At 38.5% G+C, this 27,564-nt stretch overlaps 1 protein-coding gene across 1 annotated transcript in view; it reads left to right on the top strand.

The window, feature by feature from the left end:
- Window positions 1-5,209: 5,209 nt before the first annotated feature.
- The window catches only part of LOC118785532 (low-density lipoprotein receptor-related protein 1B-like), a 306,119-nt gene continuing 283,764 nt past the window's right edge, over window positions 5,210-27,564 (top strand). Inside the window, exon 1 of the mRNA XM_036540253.1 lies at window positions 5,210-5,294. Coding sequence (XP_036396146.1) covers window positions 5,210-5,294 — 85 coding nt within the window. The remainder of the gene's footprint in view (window positions 5,295-27,564) is intronic.

Below are 27,564 nucleotides of genomic sequence, written 5' to 3'. Positions count from 1 at the left end.
TGCTTTTTCATTTGTTTAATTTAGAGAGAAAACTGCAGTTATCACTATTTCACAAGTTAACTGTAGAAATTGTTAAATAAGACAGACTGAAATTATTTTGAAATTCAGTGTGTACGAAGGTATGTGTTTAGGAACTGATCCTTTGACCCATGTTGAATTTTGGACTAGCAAATTACTTGTCAAAGTATGTGATAACGGAGCTTGTTCACATTTCCCGCAGGTAAGGTGCAAAAGGTATCAACACTACAGAACATCATATTTAACCCATTACTTGCATATTTTCAAGGTTTTGTGGGACTTGTGGGATACATTATAACGAAGGAGAAGGAATTAAGATGAATGAATATTCTGTCATATATTTACATTAATCAAAATATTGAGCAGTTCAACAGAAACCATTTGGTTTTTCTTCCAATAATTTATCTTGAACTGAAATGCGTTCCAGTTGTACTTCAATTTCAATATAGTCAGAGAACCTTGAAAGTAATTGCCACAAAAAGGGGAAGCAAGGACTATTTGTCCATCACTGAAAATCAACATCTTTGAAAGAATGAAATACAATAAATTATACTCAATCCAAAATCAAAAGTTCTGGCATTTACATATGCATCTGTGGGTTGCAGTAAGGGCCTCTCTCTGGACTGTTATCGTTCCTGGGTATGTCATTTGGTTTTCAGATATCCACAGCACAACGGTTGCAGGTGCAGCTGTTTCACATTGGGAGAGTGCGAGTGTCGCAATTATTGACAGATACCAAACCATTTAAGTCCATCATAGGAATAATTAAAAGCACCAAGGCGTGTGTGCCCTGCATTAAGGCAGCTTCAGCTCTACATGCCCAGCAGGTTATTAATTAAGGATAAAGGTGACACCTCCATTCAAAAAAGATGAGTCGATCTGGATGCATGGCTTTCTTCAAGAGCCAATCTGTGCCTGCAAGTTGTTGTTTGTAATAATGAGGGCAAAAGAAGCCATAATTTGCATAAGTACCGGATGTTACAACCCAGAGGTACTCAGCTATTGTTTTGTTTAATATGCCTCATGACCATTCTTATGTCATGGGCTTTCATGCTTATTAAATGCAGCTTAAATGTCCATATTATTTACCTATATGAGTCACTGGTTTACATGAGGGTCAGTACATAACTTGCAAAACATTTTGTACAAATGCTTCTACTACATCCCTGGGCAACTTCTTGTGTCCTTCTCACTATCTACTTTTTAGCAACAGCTGTAAAAAAGGAGAAAATTACACAGATTCCATTCCTTTACAAAAATGTAAGGGAATTCACAATTTACGATTATTTATTTGCGGTTCCTTCTTCAGTAGTCCCGTAGGAACTTTTAGTAAATGTTTGTTTAGTACAGTGTTGATCTTTAAATATAAAAAGCAGAAGTTACTGGACATTTTCATAATGGCACTGCATTTGTTTATGTTAAAAATGTGCAGGCCGCAGATGGTTGTGCCTCCAACAGATGCTGGAGTACAAAATGAACTAGTTTTCCTGTGAGCTAGCCTTAGGCTGTCCAGTGTGGGCAGTCTTCAGGAGACTTTGAAAACAAAGTTAACAAACTTAAAAAACTAAAAAGAGCTCCTAACAGTGCTTATTGGTAAGATGCCACATACACAGAAATAGAGATGCATACTTTTTTATAATAAACTTATGCCCTGGTCTGGGTTTTTATTATTCCTTTCCCTACTCAGGACCAGACCAAGGGCAGATAAGATAAGTCAACAAATACACACACACAGCAGGCAAGAGGGCAAATGGCCCACCACCATAAATACACCAAAGGTCACATACCTACATAAAATAAGCAGCTATTACTTTAACATTGCAAGAAGTTACCTAAAACCCAGTCAGATACATAAAACTTCAAACTAATGATTGCCTGTTTGGATTTATTGGTAAGCATTAATCTGTCTCTCAGATGTAGAATCCTTGGCTAAACGGTGGCCACAGTCATGTTTGGTTCAATCTGGAAGAGGTTCAGGTGCCAAATACTTCTAATATAATATTAAAGAACTCTGCCTTTTCAGCCTTAAAGTTACTACTTAAAAACAGTAACATCCAGATGTCCAGATCCTGAGCAGAATGAGTGTGTGTGTGTGTGTTTCTTTGTGTGTATCTACATGTTCGGATCACCTACCCTGTTATACCCCACAGTTAATTGTACCCTCATGTTGTGGGAAAAATGTTGGAAAACCCAATGCCATGTGATAACGTGTATTTCTCAATATAGCAGCAAAACCACCATTTTACCAAAATATATCTGGTATTTCCAGATGTTTGGATCTAAAGCACAAAATTAAGTCCTGAAGAAACTTCCAAGCACTCCCCCACCATAAAATTAATTATGCATGGGTCAGGGTCTTAAGTCAAGCCTAGAACAGGCCTCAACGCTCAGTCATCCAGTACGCTCAGTTTTTTGCCTATGCTCTGTCCGTGGCTCAGTTTTTGTCTGCACAGTTTGGCTCAGTTTTTGCTTGTGCTTTGTTCAATCTGCTCAGTTTCTCCTGCAACTTTTTGGATTTTTCCTTTTGGAGTTTTACTGCTATTGTGGGTGGTTCCTGTGTTCTTCCTCGGGAAAAGTAAACAACTGGCTTGGGTAATTTTCTCCTCACGCATTCATTCACCCATTCCGTGATCCATCCACGTTCTTGTTTTGTTAATGTCTTTACATAATTTAGTGTCTGTTAAGGTAGTGGACCAGGTCTGTAGCCCAGACTCTGAATTTTGTCTTTGTCTTAGTGTAACTACTCAATAAACTTTTTTAATTTATTCCAGTTGTGATTGTATATTTCTGGCAAAGGTTGATCCACCAGACTGCTCATTTCCTATCAATGATTTTGGTGATTTAATTGATAATTAATATCTTTTATAACAATTATTAAATTAAATCAATTTTTTATTAGTATTTTACATGTTGGTTAAGTGAGGAGTTTTAGTAATCGGTGTCATTTGTGTTCGGTATGCAGTGCCGATCAATAAACAAGGGCATTAGGTTCTAAGGCCGCTGGGTTCAGACCATTTAATTTTTATTAAATTCTCACTTCCCCAACATCAGTGATATATGTTCCATAGACTCAAGTATTCTACTTTTCTGAAGATGTTATGTTCAATATGTGGTTGCATTCTCAAGAATAATATGTTTTGAAACATTTCATTGTAATTTTTGTACATAAATGAAAGAATTAAATGCCTAGGCTATTTCAGTTATACAGTTATGTTTAATTCTGGTCAGTATCAGCATGACAGAAAATGATTTGGTAGCTCAAATAGCTTGATAAATCCTATGTAGCTTGATGAATATAGAATAGCATCAAATTAATGTATCAATCTATCTTTTGATGTGAGACCATAGGAGGTCATCAAAACCAGGATTTCAATTTTACAACTCTTATTTCCCCTGGAGTATTATTTTACCATTTCAGCACAGCTAATGGTTCATCAGCAAATGTTAACAAAATACCTGGTTTCCTCAAACAAAAAGCATTTTCTTCAGACGTGGGGCAATTTACTTCAAACAATTTTAACATGCAATAGCCTGGGGTACAGAAACACCATCTCCCAGTGGCAGCCAGTTCAAAACTAATCTCAATTGTCTTTGTCATAATTTCCTTTATGTCAATCTGTTTGCAATAAAAAATCATTAAATATAAAGCACACAACATGAAATCTCATCTGTAACCAGTCCAAAATGATCAGTTTTTGACCATCTCCTTACTCCTTACTCACTAGCCAGCTACAGGTAGTTGTTAATTTCCAATCTTTTCTCTTAGGCATTCCTGCTGTGTGACTGAAGGAGCGAGAGAAGGCAATACATGTCACCGTTTAATTGACTGGTCACAACACTCTGTGATTCCATGGCTGCCGCCTTTCCCTTACTTAATAACACCAGTTCTTTGTTTGTCATCAATCTGGTGTCAGACACACACCCCAAGGGCAGCGGAGTCCAAGATCTGCTCTCAGAGATCACTTGCATTGTTCATCCTGTCCTGACAGTAACCTCAAGGAAAGAAAATGCATTTTGGGGGATGCCTGCTGCTCTCGGTTGTTTTTAGGTTTTAATAAATGCCCATGGGGAGTTTATTTACAGTTTGCCACAGTTGGATACTTGCTGGTATTCTCCTGGGATTACATGTTGCATTTCACCCAATCAAAAATACCCCATATGTTTGATATGATACTAATCTGATTAAAGGGAAATACATGTCCTTCAGAAGGTGATTGTGTTGCTCCACACTTTTCTGAATACCATACTTTTATCAGCATTTTTGTTTGCTACTTGTGTTATAAAACATATGTGGAATGGGTGTATGGTCACGGGTTTAATTCTGGTGTATTCCTTTCATCAAAAACAGTTAAAGTGGCCAATGGAGGTAGTCTGTGTTGATATAAAGGGAACAGTTTTATGACTGGGGAGTTACTCAAGTATAGTTGCTTTAAAATTAAATGTAAAGTTAGTCATCAATTCAAGAATGAACCTGGCCCAAGAAGTGCCATTTATGAGCTTGGCTGAATTGTACTTTTAATCATCGGGTCAGACATACATACACAAAACTTCAGTTCCTGTTACTATTGTACTATATTTTGTTATAATTATATAGTTCAAAATACAATGACACAGGGAATGACAGAGATTCGGATTGAAATGATGGGGCATGATGTCTTTGTACCTTACATTGTTTACGAGTATAGGAATCTGACAGAATCATATCTCGTTTTTCACTCCATTGAAAATAGTGATGCGTATTGCCTCCACATGGTAGGGATTCGTGGTTAATGGACGTGATTTATCAGGACATCAGGACATCAGGGGTGTTCAGCGGATCCATGTGATTAATCGGTAGCTTCCCAGCCTCTGGCATCTCGCGCTAACCCTTCGTGAATGATGTAAGATCAGACGCACTGTGCATGGAAAAGTGAAGGCGCACTCTCTCTGTTCTCTCCATCTGCCCCGTCCCCTCCTCTTCTATGAGTACCTAACGCCTCCCTCCGACCTCTCTCTCCTCATTCTCTTCCTCGCTCTTACTGTCTCTTTTACACTCGCGCACATACACACCTTGCAATCCAGCTGAAACGGGGAAAGGAGAAGTGCTGGCTCGTTTAAACAGGCGAAATTCAACTGACATCACGGCGCAAGACCCACGGCTGGATCCCGACTTGTGTGAAAGAAATACATGAGGCGGAGACATTCTGCAAAAATGTCAGAATTCATTCTAGCCTTTCTAACCATATCGGGATTATTTCCAGTTGCTAAAGTGCTGACAGCAGTAGGCGCAGAGCAAGGTAAGGCAGCCTGGTTCGTAAGGCAAACGGTCTGATAAAACTTACTGCGCCGACTTGGGTTTTAGTGCTTTATCACATACATTGGATCTTATGAGTAAAATGCGACCCTATTACTTTTAAGGCACTTAAATCGTCACCGTGTCCTTATTTTATCTTTGAACATGAAGCACTTATATCACTCTGAGCTGATTAAAATGCCGAACCAGTGTCGTGGATGGATTGTGGCATGATGGTGTGATAATTTCACGCCAGTTCTGAATTTCAGGAGTGCGAAATGTTCGCGGTGACCCCTTGGCACTATTTACATATTCTTTCAAATTAGTTTATTCAAACGATTCGCTAGCAAACGTGTGTGTGTGTGTGTGTGTATTTTCAAACACAGATGCTAATTAATTAGCTGCTATTCTTAGGCTGGATACAGCAGGTAGGCTACGGCGGTGCTGTGACACACGTAGGCATCAGGTCAGGATAGCTAAAACTGACACATGCGTCTTAAAAGCCTGCTTATTTGTCATTTGGAGCAATATTACCAGACTGTGTAGTGTATGCTTGATTGCTCGATGTCAAATATGTAATACTTTTCAGCACTCAAAATTAATTCTTTAATGAACGCATAGGCTACTGAAATATAAATGAAGTCAACGTATTCCTTTTCATACAGGATTTAGTGTTAGGGTCGGGCGATAAAGTTCAATCGCATACAGTAATGAAGGATGACGAGCAAGCTTAAAATTTAAGGTGAAAGCCGACTAGAAAATTGACATTTCAGCTGGAGCAATTTTATTATCAGGTTGCTTGGTCTTCGCATTAAAGTTCTTTTTGAAATAAACTCACTACGTCATTCCATTGTTTTGCTTTAAATGATATGTTCTGTATCTCTTAATTTCTTCTTTCTATAAAAAACTGTAGTATTCGTTGTCTTGCTTTCTTGTTTGTGGCGGCTTGGTTTTTGGACAATTAGACTAACTTAGTGAATTGCATGCTCTGATTGTACAGTACGTTCTCAGTCAACCTATTTCAGGTGCCGAAATACAGTTAGCCAGTCTTGCTGAAACTAAATTTAAAGCTTTTCTTGCTCGGAAACTGGTAGAATACCCAATTTGCTTAACTGTGTTTTCGTACAGAGGAATGCGAAGCAAGGCTGACGGAAACCGAATCAGTTTGTTCTCCAAGGTGTGTGTGCGTGTCCTGTGAGCTGTAGAATCCGTGTCAGTTGCATTTCGCCTCTTAACGACTTTATGTTGTTTTTATTGGGTTGATTTGTACTGTGTTAACATAGGATGCTATGCCAGTGCTGACCTGCGTGTAAATAATGCATGTGTTAAAAAATGTAACTATTCAACTTTTATATAACAGTATAACTCCTAATACAGCGGTCTTGTGTCGTTGCTTGCAAAGGGCATGAATGTTGCAGGTGTCTGCCTCTGCGTCTCTGTGGTCATGATATGCCAAGCATGCAAACAATATCTGCACAATATGGTGAAAAGTATTTTAGTTTTCTATTTAATACTTGCTGTCTGGATGCTGATTTTAACGACTCCCTGTTTGAATGTGGAGGTGAAATCAATATTGAATATTATTTCCTAAACGTGTGACTCACTTAATTCTATGGTCAACTTGATTGTCAGAATTATGGTATTATAGCTCTCAGTTGCATATTATTGAAAGAGGTGACATTGCTTCTCAGGTCTGGCATGTCACATCTGTATACCATACATCATTTGTCCAAAATGTTGATTTGCAGAGAAGTTGGCTTTCCTGTTTATACAGCATTCAGTCAGAGCACAAACTAAAAGTATGAAAGGTAAATGTGACATAGATGTGTTTGAAATGGAATCCAGTCATCCAAGGTTTCTAAAGACTTCAAGAAGTTTCTAGTTTCTCCTTAGCAAGAACTAAATAACATCCTAGTTTACAAGTGTGCTGATTAAATAAATTAAAAAAAAAACATTGAAAAATAAGTTTGAAAAAAAAAAGTTTTTCTGTGTATTTTGTGATGATGTGATTGTGACTTTGATACAAACATCCCCACCCTTAAAACAATCCTTTTATATCAACACAGACCTCAGATAGCTGGAGGAAGGCCACTTCTAGCCAACTGTTAGGGTCAAATGACTTCAGAGGGCAACGTTCCTTCTGTTGTGGACACACAGACACTGCTGCACTCAGGATTATTTATTCAACTGTAAGGCAAAAAGCTCCCCCACTGAGACTAACAGCAGTGGTTCAACTGTTGGCAATATGTTCAGGCAAAAAAAAAAAAAACAATAAAACACCAATTAAAAGCAGAATGGCAGACAGATATGTTTGAGCTTAGAATTACAAAAATAGATGTTTGGTGTTATTCACTAACCCCAAGGCAGAATGAAAATGTAGTGAACATCATCTGCTGCTGGTAGCTGTATGAGTTGACCATGAATGTGTGACTTGCATGCCTCTGGTATTCATCTCCCACCTTAGCTCAGCTGCATCCTTCTCTGTATATTAGAAAGAAGCTAATGCAGTGTTCTGTGACACATACAGTCCAGGATTCCTGCTATGAACTAGATCTGTTCCATTTGCACATTCACGCTCACTGTTTCTGCACCAGCACCTACACTCTGACAAGTATTTTACATATTGTAGGTATTAATTGCATGTAGATGTACAAGGAGTCATCCAGATAAATGCAACTCACACTGACGTTGAGGGGAATACCCCTTTTTAATACCAAGCTTGCGTGTGCATGACTGAATGTATCCTAAAATAATAGCAGGTGTTTTCTTGTTATGGCATTCACTTGCTTAGTTAAACTACATTCGTTTTACTGTGCTTCCAGATTGCAGCTGTGCTTTCTGGTTTTCCCATTCCATATGTAACTTCAATTTTATGGTGTAAAAAATGTCAGGGCAATAAAGATTTTTCCGGGGCTTCCAGTGTTGATTTATTATTTTTTGCAGATTGCCCATTTTTTCATCTAACATTTTGCAGTCACCAATTATATTATTTGAGGCCTGCCTTACCAGGACAACCTTTGAACTTGTGGGAGTGCAGATGAAGTGACTGCAATCCTCTGAAACACTCACATGACAACATGACTATTTTTCACACTACAAGCCCCACAGTGCACTACAGTCAAGTGAGTGCCGATTGGAGGATACAAGCAACTCCACTGATGTTGTCTGAGCGACCTGCTGGTGCACCATGAGTCACAGACTGGTGTGACAAGGGGACACTGGCCAGGTTTTTTCTGCCAATGTGAGCACTCAGTCACAGCTGGTAGAAGAACCGACTGAGTCATTCCGGAACTATTATTCAGAGTTGAATTTTAAGTTAATGCCTCTTCTACTTGTGTACTTCTGTATTACATACATACACATATTAAGTGTTTATTTATTGCATTGCTTTTACGTTTCATTTGTGTTTGTAGCAAGAACAATTCTTGCTCTGTGTATATTCTAATTTACCTCATGACATTTGCCTATTCAGGGTGTCAAGAATGCATTCCCTCCAAATGCAAAGGGTGCCATGTATATTAATTATTTGACCCATCAACTCACTTGAGAAAACCTTCCCCCAAAATATTTCAGGAGGGCATCTCCTTTGTGCACTCTGTGATCCGGAAAATGGCCATCGGTTTCAGGCTTTGCATCATGGTTGAGTGCCTTTAGGCAATCCAGAATGATGAGTTCCAAGGCTTTCTTCTTTGAGCGAGCCACCAGTGCGGGACCTGATTTCATCAGCAGCAATGGTGATGGCTGCTGTGGTGTGGCTTCTCAGAGTTTACTGATCTGAGTCATCTGGGCTCATGGCAAAGGTAACCCCATCTCAGTGGCAATCCCGGGGGAAAACATACACACACACACACACACACACACACACATACACGTGCACACACACACAGGCATGCACACGCACACACACACACACACACACGCGCACACACACACACACACACATGCACACACACACACACATTTGCACAGCCTCTTTCCAAGAGCTACACAAAACTCAGGCAACGGGTCTGTACGTATTAGTCAAAACAAAAGGCAGAATAAGGTCTGTGATTCAAACATATTCTTGGAAAGATTTATTTTCAGCAGTTGTATAAATTTCAGGACTGCAATTGTTTCGGTAGATCCAGCTCTAATCCTGACTTGAAATGTTACCTTGAATTCTAAACAATCCAGGAACTTGTTAAGCATGCTGCCTTTCATAGGTCGAGCTGCATAACAATGACCCTGTCTTTGTGAATCCAGCGATTACTTTTGTAAAAAAAAAATGTTTCTCTGAAGTATGCAGCTCACAGTTGCAAGCCCTTGAAACAAACTAGAATTGGCTTAATGCAGTGTGGTCTGCCTTTTCATTTTACATTTCACAGGGGAGGCAAGGGTTAAAAATGTAAGGTCAATAAGCTGTAAATTCAATTCCAAAAGCGGCTGTGGTTTATTGTGTTTGTAGGTAATTTCTTTATTGGTTGTTGAATGCCAGTGTTTTGTGCTCCGTATGCTGGTGATGTTCCATGTTTATCAAGTGCTTTCTGGATGTGAGGTGGGTAGTGCCGTTATACAGGACAGATTTCCCATTTGACCTCTGGGTTCTTCTCCCAGAGCCAACAGTTCCCTTCTTTATTTTGGAAAGAAATTATATTTTCTCTTGGTCAGGAGGTCATGCACTCTGGCTTCCAGGGGATTCTTTCTCTGAAGGCTAAGAACTGACAGGTCCGGCCAAAAAATCCAAAATATAAAACCTTGTTGTCCTATAATTCATCACTTCGCAGTTAAAACAACATGCAGCATGAGCGCAACAAATGAAAAAAATGGCAAAAGTGGCAAAAACATTGTTGTGCACTCATCTTTGCTATGTGAAACATAGGAGGACAACCTCAACCTCACTTTCTGGGAAAGCAGTGTCTCCCCTGCATGCTTTTCACAGCAGCTCCCAATCCAATTAAAATTCCCATCAATGCCAAGGCCCTAACTGCTTTAAGTACATCTTGAAAACAAATTGCAAAACTATTTTTAAAAAATGCATCTGCAGTCACAGTCATCCTTTATGAGATGTCTCTGTCTGTGTGTGTGCGCGCATGTGTGTATTGGCAGAATACTCTTTCGCATGTGTAGTATGCTAATATTTTAGTGCATATAGTGCATGCAAATGTTTTACATAAACTTGTTAACTAAATTCATGCAGGTCTGCTGTAAGTAGCTGTTTTATTTGTTGTATTTTATTCATTCCCACATGTCATTATGCCACATAAAAATGTACATATTAATCTGATGCAATTAGAGTTAATTTCTAAAATGCTATCTTGACCAAGAAGGAACATAATGTAATTGCAGTGTATGTGTCAAAGAATTAGCTTCCAATGGCCAACAAGGTGATTTTCAGCCTTTTCCTCCTGAAGTTTACAAATGTAGTCAATGTCACAGTCTAAGGTGGGGCTGTCTATATCCCCACAAATGGGGATGTTTCCATTGCTTTAACTGCTCAATGGAGGCAAACCAATTTGAGCACATTCAGCATGTGCACTCTTTAGCTCCTCTCAGCAAGTAGAATTTGGATAGACAGTGTTGTCCAAGTTAAATGCGAACTTGACTTGCCTCTATTGACTTCACTGCACTGTTTTTCCATATAGACTCTCCAAAGTCAACTTCCAGTGAAAACATAACCAATGACACGTAACAAGTAATGTTCCGTCTTTTTACTCTACAAACAAATATGCGTCTGACAGCTTCTGCAATTTTCCAGATCATTTGTCCATGGCACATGGCATTGTTCTGTGTTTGCCAATGTTGGTTTGCATGGAGAAAACTTTGTGAAAGGTTTTGTTGAATTTTATCTCCAATTTCCTGCAGGCCACTTCATTGGAAATCACAACTTTGCTTTTTGACAGCAGATTGCGGGTTCCTAGGGTGATTTGGTCCACTCTTCTTCACATGGGCATCAGTGCACATTGCTGGGTGCCTGGAGATATTGTGTTTGATGGTGTTTTCTCATTTTCTACATCTTGGCACAATGGAAATGTTTCCTGCAAGACTCCCCATTGCTGTCTGTGTGAAAAACCTACCCTTACCCTAAGATTGGCTTGCGTCATGGTAATTTTTGTCGATTTTGAAATGTATTCTTTGTCAGGACCCTCCCTGCAATCCTCTGTAATATCTTTCTTTGAATTTAGCCCATTATCATTGCCAGGTTCTCTAGACTTTCATTCTGTTTATTTTAGTCATTCTGCCTCTGCTGTATTGCTCAGGTGAGTGATAGTTCTGTATCAGTTGATGGGAGTACTTTTAGTTGGAATTAATATTCTTAGTGCAATATTACATGATGTCAAATGGAACAAATTACAGCATTCTCATAGTGGATAGCGGTAAAGGTATATTTTCAATCATAGCAAAGCTGAAGATTTTTTCCATATTTCTCCAGATCTGTTTTTATTTGGGTGACATTTCACAAGGTATGCCATATCAGACCAGCTTTTTCTGTATGCCGTTAACACAGTCTGTCATGTTGAATCATAGCAACTCACTCCAATGGTACAAAACTCACCCTGACAGTTGCACCACAACAACATCATTTTCTTCCACCTGATTCCATTGTGAGCATAAAATGAACAGCATATTCTTAGTGTAAGACTGGGATTGCATCACTCTGTGCAAGGGGGTAGTGGAGTTTGAAATAAATTACAATTATATTTCGGCTGGTCAATATCACAGTCTTGGAAAATGTTTTATTGTAAAATGTAATATCTTGTCCTCCATGTGAAATTGTTCCAAATACATGTCTCGGGAACAATTAGACAATGTAATGGAAGTTAATTCCATAGCATTAGTTGTTTTTCTCTGCTGAGAATTTGGCCAGTAGCAGAAATAATCTAATAATAAAGAAAACCATGCCATGCACACTATATGTTTGACCTATTTGCATTTGCCCTTGCTGAGAACATCATTCAGAGTTCATAAAGTAAGTTCAAAGTATTAGTTGAAAGGTATTTTTAGCTGACTGAAATCTAACTTAAGACAACTATTTTGATAAGAAAGTATGCGAGTGCATAGAGCATTTATAAGTCATGTTCAATTCTAATTCTTTTTTCTTTTAATAAATACAGTAAAGTCATAAAATGTCCTGAAAGTGTAGCCCCACATTATCAATTGTGAATTACCACGAAATTTGTTTCTGCTTTCATATTTATCCTTTTAATCACAAAGTTCATTGCAGTTCATTGTATTAAAGTAAACAACAGCAAAAACAATCAAATAAATCCATCCAACATATGGCGCTATAATTTTCGTGGTGTTAGCTCTCTGTTATATGTGCTAACGGTGAGGAGCCATAACACAGATATTTAAAAACAGGTAATTTTCCAGTATCATTCTGATTTTTTCACCTTTTTCAACCACTATGAGCACATCACATACTGTGTACAAAACACCAGTTGCTTTTTGAGAAAATGTAGCAAGACAAAGAGTGTGACAATGGATTAGTCAACGTAATTAGTGATGCAGAACTAGCAGCAGCTAACAAACACTGCCATATGACATTGTTTAGTTACAGGTAGCTAGATAGATAGCTCATTTTTTGCAATGGTGGCATAAATTCCCCATCTTAGATTATTTGTGTTTGAATGTCTTGTGTTACAATGACCCCTATCCCTGTGCTTACTGTCAATGTTATGATTGGGTAGAGTTCTTATATAAATGATATAAATTTTACATGTCTAGACCTCTACCCGCAAGCATAGTCAGAAACTTGAGTATTGCATTTATCAAGCATCTGAGAATTACTCCTAAAACCCTGCTAAAAGCACTTTAAGGAGTAAAAATGTCCTACCCCAGAGAAGACAATGGGATTTCCTCACAAAGCTTCCAGCTTCTACTCTTAGCTGGTGTAAGACCAGTAAAGGCTCATTGTGAGAGTCTTGATGGAGTAGGTTACCCACCTACAAAAAGCCATAGTGACCCACCACATAAGTCTACAACAAATTTGTGAGATGTTTTTTTTTTAGGTAAAATACATATTAATACACACACATATATTAATGATACTGGGTTCAGCAATAAGTCCCCTTACCTGAGGCAAGTACAAACATGTATTGGGCCAGTAAAACTGGCCAGCAACCTGCCCAATTGGGCAAATGGTGATTACAAGTAAATTTAGCTAATTTAGCATTCCATGGTTTCTATGTGCCTGCCCTCAGGCAAAGACACCGGCAGTTGTGTTTTTTATGGAAAAAAATGAACAAGGCAGATCACATTGGACTCCTGTGTCCAATCATACCTCAAAACTTCACCAATAACCGGCTATCTGTGACAGTGGTAGACTAAATTGACTGTCTAGTGTCAGAGTGCTGTAAGGCATGCGGTTTTTAATACCCTGCTTATGTGGTCACTCCTCTGGTCTCTCTTGGCTATAAAACACTCTAGTGTTTCTCAGCTACTGGGTCGTAACCCAAAATGGGCTGTGACAGTATCTCTGCTGGGTAGCATGAGAAAACTCTCTTTTTAATGTTTACAATGTAGTAAAAAATGAAAGTTTTAATCAAGCAATTGAACAGCAGTGACATCTACTGTCTTCCATCTTCCATCTACAAGTAGATTTCTGACCCACTTATCTGACTGGGCAAGTGTGAAAAAACCTTAATTTTGAGCCCTAGTGATATGTGAAATTGTCTGCATTAAAATCATTTTATTACCTTCGGGCTTGCAATAGGGAACCATTTTGTTCAAAATGGAAGTTTTCGTTTAATTTGCAGACTATCTGAGAGTAAGGAGGTGGTAAATTTCATTTTGCTGTGTTGCCTAACTCTAATAATCATGTTTAAATTTATGAAATAGGAAGGGTGTTTTTATTATTTTAAAATGACATCAAATAACTTGACTGAAAAAAGGATGCAGCATCTGTGGTCTGCAACAAATTAATAGATTATTTTTTTGTAATAGACAGTAAAAATTGCAACACCACAAAATGAAGTTGATAAAGGTTATGTTTAGAGTTTTATACTTCATTAGAATGAAGAGAAGGAGGTGGGCAGTGGCGGGGGAGAGGGAGGAGGGGTGATATATGATACTGCAGGAAATATTGTGAAAGTACACAAATATTGTAGTATACCAAAATGTCGGATGTTGGCCCAAGCCTTTGTTGATGACATTTATGGCTGTATATACAGTCGTGATGCAGTGTCTCATTTCATATATTGACACGCATTTCATAGGCTCCATCTCTGGTCTGGTCGACTGCTCCCCAGATCAACGATGTGATCCTCCATTAGGTTTGGTTCCACCAGTTCAGAATCTCTCATTAAGGTCATGCTGAATCAGATGGAACAGCTTAGAGCTGGTCAGATTGCCTTGAGACTAGCTGGCACTGTGGAAACCTTCTGCTCAGTATTGACTCCGGTGAATTGATTTGGCAGGAAACAGGGTTTTGTGTACAGATCTGTAGATCCGCTTATGTTGATTTCTCATTTTAATGAGACAGAATTCATATTATACAACGGAACGTGGGTTTAAGGGTTGAATTTTATTTATTTATTTTTTTTTTCAGGAGCATAACTGGGTGTGCAGTGTGAAGTGTTTTATTTGAACCCAGTCAAGCACAGAGTGGAACAGGCAGAAAGTGTGAAACTCACAGTATTGCAGTAATAGTTCCTGTGACCTGTGAGAAGGAGCAGCTGACGCTGCTGATGTAGACGATGTGTGATGGTATTCTTGGCTGAAACGCACAAGCCTTGAGGAACACATCGCGCTGGGGTTCAGTTGTCAGTTTGACAGGCTGGTGAGAGGACATGGAGAGGCAGTGCCCACAGGAGCTTCCGCATTGCTGTCCGTTGAACATTAAATCTTTTTTCTTCAACATTTTTAACTCGACTGTTGAAGTGTGCAGAGGCGTCCACATGTAAGTAATTGTGGGGCAACAAAGATGCTTTTCTGACCTTGTGCTTTCCTTTAGTACAACTGAGTTGCACCCAGGTATGGTGGTGCTCTTAAAAGAATAAAGCTTTCCTTAGTATAACTGAACTGCACCCAGGTGTGATGGGGCTCTTAAAAGAATAAACCTTTCCTTAGTATAACTGAACTGCACCCAGGTGTGATGATGCTCTTAAAAGAATAAAACTTTCCTTAGTATAACTGAACTGCATCCAGGTGCGATGGTGCTCTTTGTCATCGTTCCTGAAGCTGTCCTGAGACCTGCACTCATAGCTGGAAATGAATCAAGCGAGAAACCACTGGAGGGGGGGCTTGGAGGTGGCGGTCTCAGGAGAGCCCTGCTGTAACTGGCACAGTAAAGGCTACACACCTGTGGACGGAGCTGCTTGGGAGCTTCCCCCGGCTGTTTCAGCCACACCCATGGCATCGGGGCTGGAGCAGCAATGGACCAGGAAAGAGACGCTGGCATCCGTTCACCAACAGAAAGCGCTGAAGCGAAAACCCGTCACAGTCACAGAAACTCACACCCTGCAAAGGGGGAGGGAATGGCGCAAGCTCCAGAAGCGGGGTGGAGAACAATGGCACTGAGAGGCAGAAGAAGGGAGTGCTGAGTGTGGGCGACAGCAGGGGCAGTGAGATAACGCACAGCTGCACTGATGTGTGCACACCCTGGCTTCTCGGGGACGTCCGACACAAAACGCTTATCTGCGAATTCTGAGGAGCAGAAGAGGGTGAATTGTGGAGAGTTCATAGAGCCGTGGTCCAGGAGGGAGGACGGCTTTGCTGCCTCACTTCCCACATGCGTCCACGGGCCACTTTGGCTCAGACTCAGCCAATTCATGGGCAATTTAGTGGACACAACTTAGTGGCAATGTTAATGCAATGACTCTGAGTATTAGAAAATGGAAAGTCACGGCAAGGCTGTGTGAATAGAATGAGTACCTTAAACGTCAATGCTGAATACCAATTATGTACATTGGTATCATATCGACATAATTGTTTTTGGAGTGAGAGGAATTGATTAGGTGTGAGGAAATGAATGATGTGCCATTTAAAGTGAATGGCAGTGCTGTCAATACTGTCATTAAGCAGTGATTACATGCATACATTTTAAATGAAAAATGATTTCATACCTGCATCCCCGCTGAAGTAACTCTGGTTCAAATGTCAGTTTTTTCCACATAGAGAATTGCTTTTGTGTGCTGTGGTCATGCCCTTCACATTCACTCAACGGTTGCTCTAATTTGCTTCTATTTTGATTTCATAAGCCATTGATTAGCTGGCATACAGGACCTTACTAAAGGCACTCTACCTTTTCAAAGAGAGTAAATTTAAAGTGAAGCATAAAAATATGCTCCCCTTATAATACAATTTAACATAAAATGAAGCTTGAATTTATCTCTGCGATTTGTTTCATGTACTTTGGAAGAAAGTCAGTATCTAGCTGAGAATCAACAGACCCTGTATGGGCTGGTGTGGATACAAATGATTACAATTACACGATTCCAAGGGCCCAGCACTGACAGGGGACCCTCAAAGAACACTATTATTATTGTTATCATAAGTAAGTTAATGTAAGTAAAATTATAATTTTATCTATTAAAAAGTTACAAATGAAACAAACTTGTGGTTTGTTTATCCATTTTTTTTTTTGCAAAATTATAAGGATAGCCTTTATATTTCACCCCTCTCTCTATTCATTGCATGGTTCAATCTTGCGTAGGTACATTTGCCAGCAACGATTACAGGACGCACTAGAATCTTTGCTTTCTAGTAGGTGCGCTTACAAGTAGAACAGATGGTGAACTGTCAGTAGATTTGACATGTCATCATCGAAGAGGTCGGGATATCAAAAACGAAAAGCGAGGCAACAGAAAGCTGAGAAGGAAAAAAAGGGCCGACAGTTATTCACCCAGTTTTCTCCAAAGAAAGGTATATTTATTTGCGGACCTTCTTTCGGTGCCCATTAACACGTAGCTACCTAGCCAACATTGCTATTGTGGCTTAACCACTGCCTGGATGATCTAGCTGACTAACAAGTTAAGTTAATTTACAATGCAGTGTCAGTGTCAGTGTCATTTTGCTTAAATATTCGGTAGGTTAAATTAATCGCCACCGAAAATGAGATGAGTGCAATTTTGGTCCAAATATAATTAATATAGCTCAGTGAATTTGTAGCTAGGTAGTGCGCACTCTTGCGCTAGCTAACTAGCATACATGCTAACTAGTTTGTTCACTTAGCAAGTCTGCCCTCGTCATGCACAGATGCAACTTCAGGATTAGAAACCCTTCCCTCAACCCATCTCCCAGTTGAAGGAGAAGGAGGTGAGCAGTATTTCATTGATAATATACTTACAGCGCAATCCATGACGCTAAAGGTCTTTGGGGTTAAGGCTCATACAAACTGATTTTGAATATTTTAATGTATGCTGTATTACCATGTGAGCAGCTAGCTAGCTAGCAAGCATGGAATACAACTTTAGCTAATAGTCACATTTAGCTCATCTAGTTCTTCCAGTAATGAACATTGACAACTGGCACATTAAAATATAATGGTTAGATAGCTATATAACATTTAAACTAGCTCATCTGGGGTAAAGGGGGTATTGCCAGTTTTATCACCCTTTTTATTATTTTTTTTTTCCAACCAACCACTGCTTCTAATTATGGATGCAGCCCAGCTCATTCGAAATCAATCAGCAGAATGCTAGTGTCTTTTTGCTAGAAAATAACGCTAATGAGAGATGCCACTCATGTACCTCTGACCGTCCATACATCAGTGGTCAATGACAGTAGGCTAAGTATTAGGTAATTAACACTAGACTACACTAGAGCTACCAGTCTACAAATTATTAAACTTTGGGTAGTCAAATGGGTTTTCTAGCCTGGTGGGTGGTCTAGGTTTGGGGGGCCCAATATTATATTCTTTCATAGGGCTGAAAATTTCTAGCGGCGCCCCTGGTTACAATTACCTTTAATATAATAAAAGGCTGGATCTGCTCAGTGCTTTAAACAGATGTCTGTGAACAAGAAGCTGATTAATGAAAATGATGGGCTCCCGAGGATATTGTACCATTTAAAATAATAAGAAAGTGTTGCTAGAAGAGGTCTTATTTGTCCCTGGAACCACATGTAGGAAAGCCTTCAATGCATGCACTTATATAGCCACAGTTATTAATTATACTGTTGATTCATAAGACATAGAATAACTTTCAGGGACATTTTTGAGCAGCAAAATAGACTTATAGGACTGTTTATAAGCTGCTATTTTTGACTTTCAAAAATACAGCACATGATTGGAAATTAAAGTATAATTACATATTCCAGTGTTCTTAATAGTATACAGCTATGTGTGTGTGTGTCGAAAGGCCCACATAATTACCAAAATTATAATCATCACACATTTAGAAATGCGACTAATGATTGTAAATTGCTGTACTTCTTTGTTATAAATAAATTTTGGAGGGTACAATGAATGTTACATCTGTTTCAGGCCATTTCCTCACTCCTGCCTGCAGCACTCAAATGCGTTGAAAGTTTAGTTCTGCACCAGAAGCGGCTGTGTAGCATTTGTGGACGGTGTGTCCACTGTAATTGGCTATAATTAAAGCGATTTTAGGTTTTTTTCACTTACTGTAGCTCTGTTTACACTCAGTGTGCTCTGGGCTTGGGGGAAGTTAATAAACCGCACGTTGGAACTTTCAAGGTCTGGTCTGACCTTGTGTTCTCCCTTTTTTTGCCCTTTTTTACGCAGTAAAATTGGGCACCTTGTTTGGCAGCCCTTCATTATCCATACTTGTTTCTCTGAAAGGCAATTAAATTTCTCCTCCGAAAGGAAAGAAAGATCTCACACAAGCAAACAACATGAACTTATTTATTTTTCAAGTAGGTTAACATTATAATGCCTTTCTGGTCAGTGATCTTTCAGTTAAGGAAATTCACGAATACTACTGGGTAAGTATGAATGAGCAATTAATCATCAAGTAACTAACTAATACAGGAGTTAATTGCTAGGAATCATCAATAAAATCTTTTTGTTTGTGCTCTTCTCCATGATAGATGAAGCCATTCTGATGATATAAACAGATTTCATTTTTCATTTGGTTAAATAGGCCACACAGAAGGTTGCACGTCATCATAAAGTGAGGATGGTGCATTTTTATGTTTCCTTCAAAATGCTGCCTGCAAATGAAAAGACAATAAAAGCATTTCAGCTTGTCAGGTTTCAGACTGACTCTGCAGTAGTGGAAACCCACAGCGTAGATCCTTATTTGAACATGACTTAACTTGTTGCTTGAGCAGTCTGCTTAACTTTTTATGTAGATTTATGTCGATGTTTGGCTAGTGTAGGTTTCAGTGACCAATCAATAGATGGCTTTTGTCACACATGCAATGTACGTGATCTAACATATGGATGAGAATAAATCTTTCATTATGTGAAAAACTGAAGATGACCTAATGCATTTTGTTTTATTAAATCTTATTAAATTTGTGGTTACCATTTAATGGTGCCTGTGGAGTCCTGTCCTGTGGAGTACTAAACCTGAATTTGGGTTACAGCTAGGAACTATTTTATTCTATTCTATTCTATTCTGTTTATTTTGGCATATTCACAAAATTATTTTCCAATAGGACTCATATTGTCTTGTTGAGTCAAGTAGACTGTTAGTCCTAAGATTGGAAAAGGAGTAGGGTATGTACTAATAAGGCAATGGCGTCATGTAAGTAAAAATCATGTTACGTAGAAATCTTCACTTTATGTTCCTTTACTGTGATAGCTGTTTGCTGCAATACCACACATATATACAGACACAGACAAGGAATTAATATATTGCTACAATTAGAGCAAAATATCTGACTAAGAATGTACAGTGTGGCCAGAGTGTTGAAGTTGTTATCTCACTGCTGGAGCACAGTGAAGACCTTTATAAGGCAGTCATGCATGCTCTTCTGCTCCCTTCCAGTGTACATATGAAGCATCTTGTTTCTGTGAAAGTCGTCTTTAACATCGGTCCACCATATTGTTTATCAGGCTTGAATTTAAGTTCCTCAGTCAGCCGGTGTAAGGGAGCAAAGACGCTGACAAGTGAGACAACTCAGATAATGGTGGTCGCATTTAATTTAAAATTGTACAAAATAGTTAAATGAAAAGCAGTAATGGTGTAACATAATGCAAATCTTAAAAAACACAGCCTGCCACATTCAAAACCAGAATTATAAATTACGAAACAACTGTAATGCTGAGTTAATGATGTGAATACCTAGCCTGTAAGTAAGAAGGGGAAAATTATGCATTCCTTTGTGCGACCTTTACACTGCCTATTATTGACATTCTCAAGACATGTGAAATTCGGCCTCCGGCCATCTATTTCACTAATTAGATGTAGTGGAAGTGGTTATACAAGAGTCCATTTACACAGGAAGGCTTGGCCAGGCATACACATTACATTACGGAGCACACAAATTTAGCCACCGATGCATCACATATTTTATTGTAATATGTGTATCTGCAATGCACTTGCAAACAACAGTGTGACTGTAGGCAAAGGACTGGGTTAGATGAAAGTGCAGACAGCTGAATTGTGACAGGAAGCACCTTATTTAAAGTGAGGCAACTGAAACACCGCTTACAAATTGAACGCTTGTCATTGTGAATTGTAAAACACTTATACTGCAGTTCTTTACCTTTTTGTGCATTTATTTTCTGTTACTGGAGTGGTCCTAAAGAATTTTTTTTTTCATAAGAGGAGATTAAAAGAACATACATTGACTGACTAAATAGTGGGGAATTAGGTCAGGCAAGTTGAAGAATGGGAAGGCATACTCTGTGACTGCTAAACATAATGTAAAATGTACACAGTACAATTTGAGTAGATTGCAGTTACTATACTAGAACTCACCCAGAACACTATGCCGAAAGCAAAGACAGACATACTGAAATGAATTGGATAATACATCTAAATATATATCTCTTGTAAGTTTTAACTATTTCTCAAGGAATCAGTTTGTTTTCATAATTATCAACAGACAATATAAAGAGAAGTATCTTTAATGGAGAATTCTAGGGTGATGCAGTTAATGCACGATCATAACTAATAGGTGCCAAGGCTTTTATAATGGTATTATCTATATTTGAAGACTTATAACAGGTGACATGTGCGGTATATATACAGTGCCTTGAAAAAGTATTCAGCCCCCAATACTGTTTTCATAATTTATTGACTCAGATTCCAAATTTAAAATACATTAGTTTTTTTGTTCTTCTTTTTTTTTAACCCAACTGCTTGACACAGTATTGTACATCTTGACAAATCAAAACAAAGCTATCAAAAATTAAAACAAAAAAAAAAAAAAAAAAAAACTTTGAGATTTAAAAAGTAATTGTACCCTTCGTAATTATAAGGCTAAGCTTGCTCAGGTGAAAGGTATCATCTTTCCAATTTGTTGATGGTCTCCACCTGTGTAGGGAATTAGTGGATCACCTGTTTTGAATTATTTCATGAGCATAAATACCTTCCCTCTCTGTAATGTCAAACATTGTGGTTGGATTTTCCATTGAACAAAGCCAAATGAAGAGAAAAGAGCATTCAAAACAAGTGAGGGATATAATTGTGGAGAAGCACAAACCTGGGGAAGGATACAAGAACATTTCAAAGGCAATGAACACACCTTGGAGCTCAGTGCAGTCCATCATACAGAAGTGGAAGACATATGGAACTATAGCCACACTGCCTATGACAGGCAGCCCCCCGTAAACTTGGTTGCCGAACAAGAATGGCACTCCACTAGTCAGAGAGGCTACTGTGATGCCAACTGTCACTCTAACCAAGCTACAGAAGTCAGTGGATGCAACTGAAAATGGTGTCCATGGGTCAACAATGTCTAAGCTATTGCACAAAAGGACCTTTATAGAAGAGTGGCATCTCCACCATCCCCACAGTGAAATACACTAGTGGTAGCAAAATGTTATGGGGGTGCTGTTCAGCAGCTGTTAAATCTTAAAATGAAGAAAACTGATGCCCTTGAGTGGGCCAGTCATAGTCCTGATCTTAACCCCATCAAACATCTGTGGAACGACCTCAAAATTGCTGCCCACCACTGCCCCCCAAATAACCTGGTACAGCTTGAGCAATTTTTCAAGGAAGAATGGGCTAATATTGCTCCATCATGTTGTGAAAAATTAATAGAGACTTATCCAAAAAGACTGATGGCTGAAATAGCTGCAAAAGGTGATTCAACCATGTACTAAAGAAGGGGCACGGATACTTAGTAATTGTTGACACTTCAGTTCTTTTTTATTCTTTAATGATTTAGAATTTTATTTCTTTTTGGGCTGCACTGTTGCAGAGTAATGTGTGAGTGATTCAGAAATAATAATAATAATAATAATAATAAAATCTCAGTCTGATTAGTCAAAATCTCAGGTTGTGGAAATCATTTGTGTGATAAAAGGGTTGCTGGCTGAATACTTTTTCAAGGCACTGTAGGCTCCTATTTGTTCAGTGTGAATGAAGGAACAAAACCTCAGCTATCCACATCATTTTGTAACTATTTCAAAAGAATTTTTTATTGGTCAACTGATAATGTTTTTATATAACACACTGTTACTTGAAATCCTCTCCCTACATAGGTCAGTTTATAATCACTGCTTTTCAGTTATGGCATGTTTTTTTTCCAATTTGAAATCTCACAGATCATTTATAATTATAAATGGCATTGTCACTAGATTTTCTTCTTATTTATGAAATTCACATACTTATGTGTTTATCAGATTTTTCTGGTAGTGGTAGTCAAAAACTGTCTTTCCTCTGAGAATAAGGTGGGAGATCAGGAAATATGAGGTTCTTATATTGAGTGGTATCAGTGGTCCAGACATATACATTTAAAGTTTAAAGTGATGCTGAAGTTGTTAAGAGTTGGCCTAAAACATTCTATGTGTGGGTTGTGGGAAACTTAACAGTGCTTTTTCTGTTGATTTGTCTGATTTGAAGTGGTGGAGAACATTTTGTTTTTGCTCATCAAGTTGAAAGGTTGGAAAGTTTTTGATTTGCACATACCGTATTTGTCTAGATGGTAGAGGGAACACTTTGATAATGCATTTTTGACACATGTATCATTCCATAGGATACTGTTGTGGAGCACTGCAGGCCATGTGTCCATCCATGGACTTTTGTTAGAAAGCACATGCAAGGAGGGCCATTAAAGCAAAGACAACATCATATGCTATCCCGTTACTTTACTATATAGATATTACTACAGCTCAGTATTGGCCTATGTTATGCAACAGCTCATACTGGAACAAATGTGCAAGAACAGATATGCCTGATAAAAGGTTCACCTTGTGGGGGATCAAAATGATACTGACTTGTGAATGACCAGTTTAACAGCACTGCAGAGCAGTTGAAAGGCATAATTTGCATTGGACATGAAAGACACCAGCTATAATAATGACTGTCAGAGTTTCATAACATTTCTGTAGCTGACAGTGACTTTAAAATCATGAAAGTTTTTTTGGTTTTACATTTTTTTGTTAAATATTTTCACAACGGCAGCATGGTATGGCCTGTGGTGGTTTTCAAAGAAACAGAGACTGTGGTCCCCAGGTACAGTCTGATTCTCAGTTTGACATTTGAAAGCGAGATGGAGGGTGGAGAGATTAATTCTTTGCGGCATTTAAAGAAAAAAGGTGTGCATTAAGGCCCTTACTTAATCAAAAGCTTGGAAACACCTGCAGTTGCTGAGAAAGGAGCACAAATTGCCATTATTGGATGGACATTTCAGCTTTATGTCTGTGACATTTGCACAATGAATGCCATGAATGAATGCCACAAACATTGAGAATGATCAATCTAAACATTAAAACAATGTGTCATGGAGTAAGATCATGCACCTTTAAAACATAGTGAATGGTTACACTCATCTGACATCATTATTTCTGGGGGAAAACTAATAAAGTCAACAGATAAATGTTATTGATGGATCACAAATGGACAAGCAATAAATAAATAAATGTTTGCAAGTTTTTAAACGAATTATTTGATCCCTGGGGCAAGGCTTACTAATGGATAGGATAGCATTTCTCAGCCACAGACCAATCACAGCATCTATATTACTTAACATTTATGCTTTTCACAGGCCTTTCCTAGAGACCTGTATGATTGACTGGGCAATGCCCAATCAGATACCTTGCACAGAACACAACCAGTGTGGAAGACTAAAGAATTCAGCAAGATACTTTGAATTTGCAGGTGGAAACATGATGTCAGCAGGGCAGGCTATAGTAGTTTCCCCAAGGCCTTTTTGAAGGCCAGGTGGAGGTCAGTTAGACCCAACTCATAACAAATGTACAACAGTTATGAATATAAAATTGAACACATGTAAGACATTCTGTATCTTGCAGTCTGTTGTAGGTGGCTGTCTTCACCTATGGGCCGATTCAGACTTGAGAGACACACTTGCAAACCCCACTCAAGTGCATTTGCAGAGATGTGCGCAACAGGTTTCTACAAAGTGCATTCAGACATGAGCAACTTAAACTCTTATGTGGTACACGTGTGTTTGGGGTGGAGTTTTTTGCTCATTTTTGCTCAAAATGAGGGTTTGTGTCACTACTTTCCAATAATGAAAATATTTTCCATTGGACACAGACTCTATTTATTAATGAAGGTTTGACAATAAACTCATCCTGTATGGAAAAATTAATTTGGCTACACGACAGTGCTCATTGGTCATTACGTTACATTACATTACATCGTTTAGCAGATGCTCTTACCCAAAGAAGTACATCACTATGCTAAGAGTAGTTATCGCAAAGTATTACGAGTGGTCAGTAAGATACTGAGTTAAGTGCTAAACTAGTGTAGAGTTTTTTTTTTTTTTTTTTTTTTTTAGGAAACAGAGATCGATAGGATAGATAGAAATAGATAGATGAGATAGAATGTCATACATGCACGTACAAATGTACATAAATACCTGCGAATCATGTCCTCTCTAAAATGGTGTTTAATTAGAATAAATCACCATGTTTCCCATAGCCTACTGCATGCTCTTATTTGACAACATTTCCTATGATTTAAATGGCAGCCAGCTTCAGATAGGTCACAGTCATAAAGTATCTCTGACCACTTTTCCAGCTAGTAGCCCAGCTAGCTAGAGGTCCACAGAGCAACATATTAAAATCCCCTATGTTTGGCGATGGCAACAGCAGCGGCGACATCGAGACAAAGCTTGTACAGAGCGAGGGAGTGCGGCATGCCAGAATCCCCAGCCTCATGGTGTTGACTCACAGTGTTTTCAGCAGTTTCAGCTGGATAAAGTGGCAATTTATGATAGCTCTTCCTGAAGACCCAGAACTGCAGTCTCAGTTGTGCTGAAAAACATCCTCTCAGTCCTTGCCGTGTAGTTCCAGCTAGTGTCGGGGTATGTTGCAATATGTTTCCAAAAGCTCTAGACCCCAAAAGCTGTGGAAACATTTTGTGTAGCCAGCTGGAAACTTGTCCAGTTGTTCAGCAACACTATATGTCAGTTGTCTCATGCTGTGCAAGCTATGCCATGTCCTGCCATCCTTTTGCTGTTTGTGTAGAGTTAAATTAAGGGACTATGACTTACCTAGGAAAGGAGGATTTACTTTTCAGTGAATACAGCCAGCTCATTTCATCTGAAAATGCAGCAGCTAGCTAGATGTAAAGCAAATATACATTGCATTAAATTTCAACAATTGAAATGGTAGCTAACCAGCAAGGCTACAATGAATATAGACAATTGAATATAGATTCCTACTGACACATAACAGGACCATTGTATGGGGCACAGTGCCCTGAGAGAGCTGACACAATTGTCCAAGTTAGCAGTCTAAACAACTAACTTTGTTAAGACCACAGACAACCTCCTATCCATCAGTGTCCATGTGTTTCAGCCAGTTCCTTAAAAATTCCTTAAAATTCCTTCACACTTAATATTAAACAACAGTTTCATATAAGAATATGTTTGAATATTCTGATCCTTATGCCTGGTTTGCCTTTGGTATATTACTGATTTAACATTACCCGATGAATGCAGGGGAAAAAAAAAAACGCCATGTGCTGTTTTTCCTTAAAATAAAAATATTTGACACTGACAAATCTGCACCATTTTGTGCTGAAGTATCGAAAAGACTCATCTTGGTTTCAGAACTATTTTATTTTCATACTTTAGTATCTGTTCAACTTTTATGATTAAAGTGAGTGTCTTGAGACAGCATTCTAAAAATATATTGGCCGCCAGTATCCATTTGGGAAGGTGTGGTTTTCTAGGGAGAATTTTTTTTTTTTAATTCACAGGATGCAACTTTGCCCCACCCATTGTAAGAGAAATGTGGGTGTGGAAGTCAAGTCTGGATCCCAAAAACTGGAAATCACATTTGGGGTGTGCAAAAAACACTCAGCACCCATAGCTGTCATTCCAGATGCAAGCCTGGAAGTCATTGAGGTTTTTCAATCAAAACTAAAGCATACATCAGCAGTGTTACATGTATATCACTGCCTCCATGTGAAAGACAGAAAAAAAATGATTTAGTACACAATAGCACTTGTGTTAATAGTGGTACCTGAACTATACTCAGATGAGGCATCTGATTTTTCTTTTTCTTTTTCAATGTCAATTTTACAGTGTGATGACTAGCAAAAAACGTGGATTGTACAGACACAAGTGATACAGTTCGATAATACACCCACATTTAATGAGGAGTATTATTCTGAAATTCTGAATTTATCAAGGGTTACTTTTCAGTGGAATTTGCGGTTGAGCATCATCGAAATTAACTGTATTTCACTACAGTTTCATCACGGACATTTTCTGCACACATAGCAGTTACATCCCTCTAATCACTGGAAGACACTGTGCTCATGCCCTTGAAATGAGCCTACAGCTATCGGTCATGTCTTTGTCTTCACTGCAATATTTATGTTGCTCACACATTCAAGCTGTCTTATGTGTAATGTATCCTTCATCCAAGCCTTGTATGTGTCCATTGATAGGGGGCTGTAGTTCATAGATTACAGTTTAAATTTCAGAAGCAGTGGTGTGATAAAATATGTTTGGAGCAAAGGTATAATAGACTTCACCTTGCTATATCTGCTATTAACTGAAACATGGCCTGATTTTAACACATATATCATATATAAACATGTTTTTATATATGCAATGTTGGGTTTTAAAATCAAAACAACTGAGACAGCCAAATCGATGTTCTTTTTTAAATTAAAATCGTGTAAGGATAAAAAAAAAAACACAGTGTCATGAAGTAAAATGCAATGCAAATGACTTCATATTACATTTTTTTTTTACATTTATTTTGGGAAGCCCCATCCCCCTGTTTCTTTTTTCCA

This window comes from Megalops cyprinoides, chromosome 11, assembly GCF_013368585.1.
Source record: "Megalops cyprinoides isolate fMegCyp1 chromosome 11, fMegCyp1.pri, whole genome shotgun sequence".
NCBI lineage: Eukaryota > Metazoa > Chordata > Actinopteri > Elopiformes > Megalopidae > Megalops > Megalops cyprinoides.
This window is presented reverse-complemented; position numbering and strand designations above follow the sequence as displayed.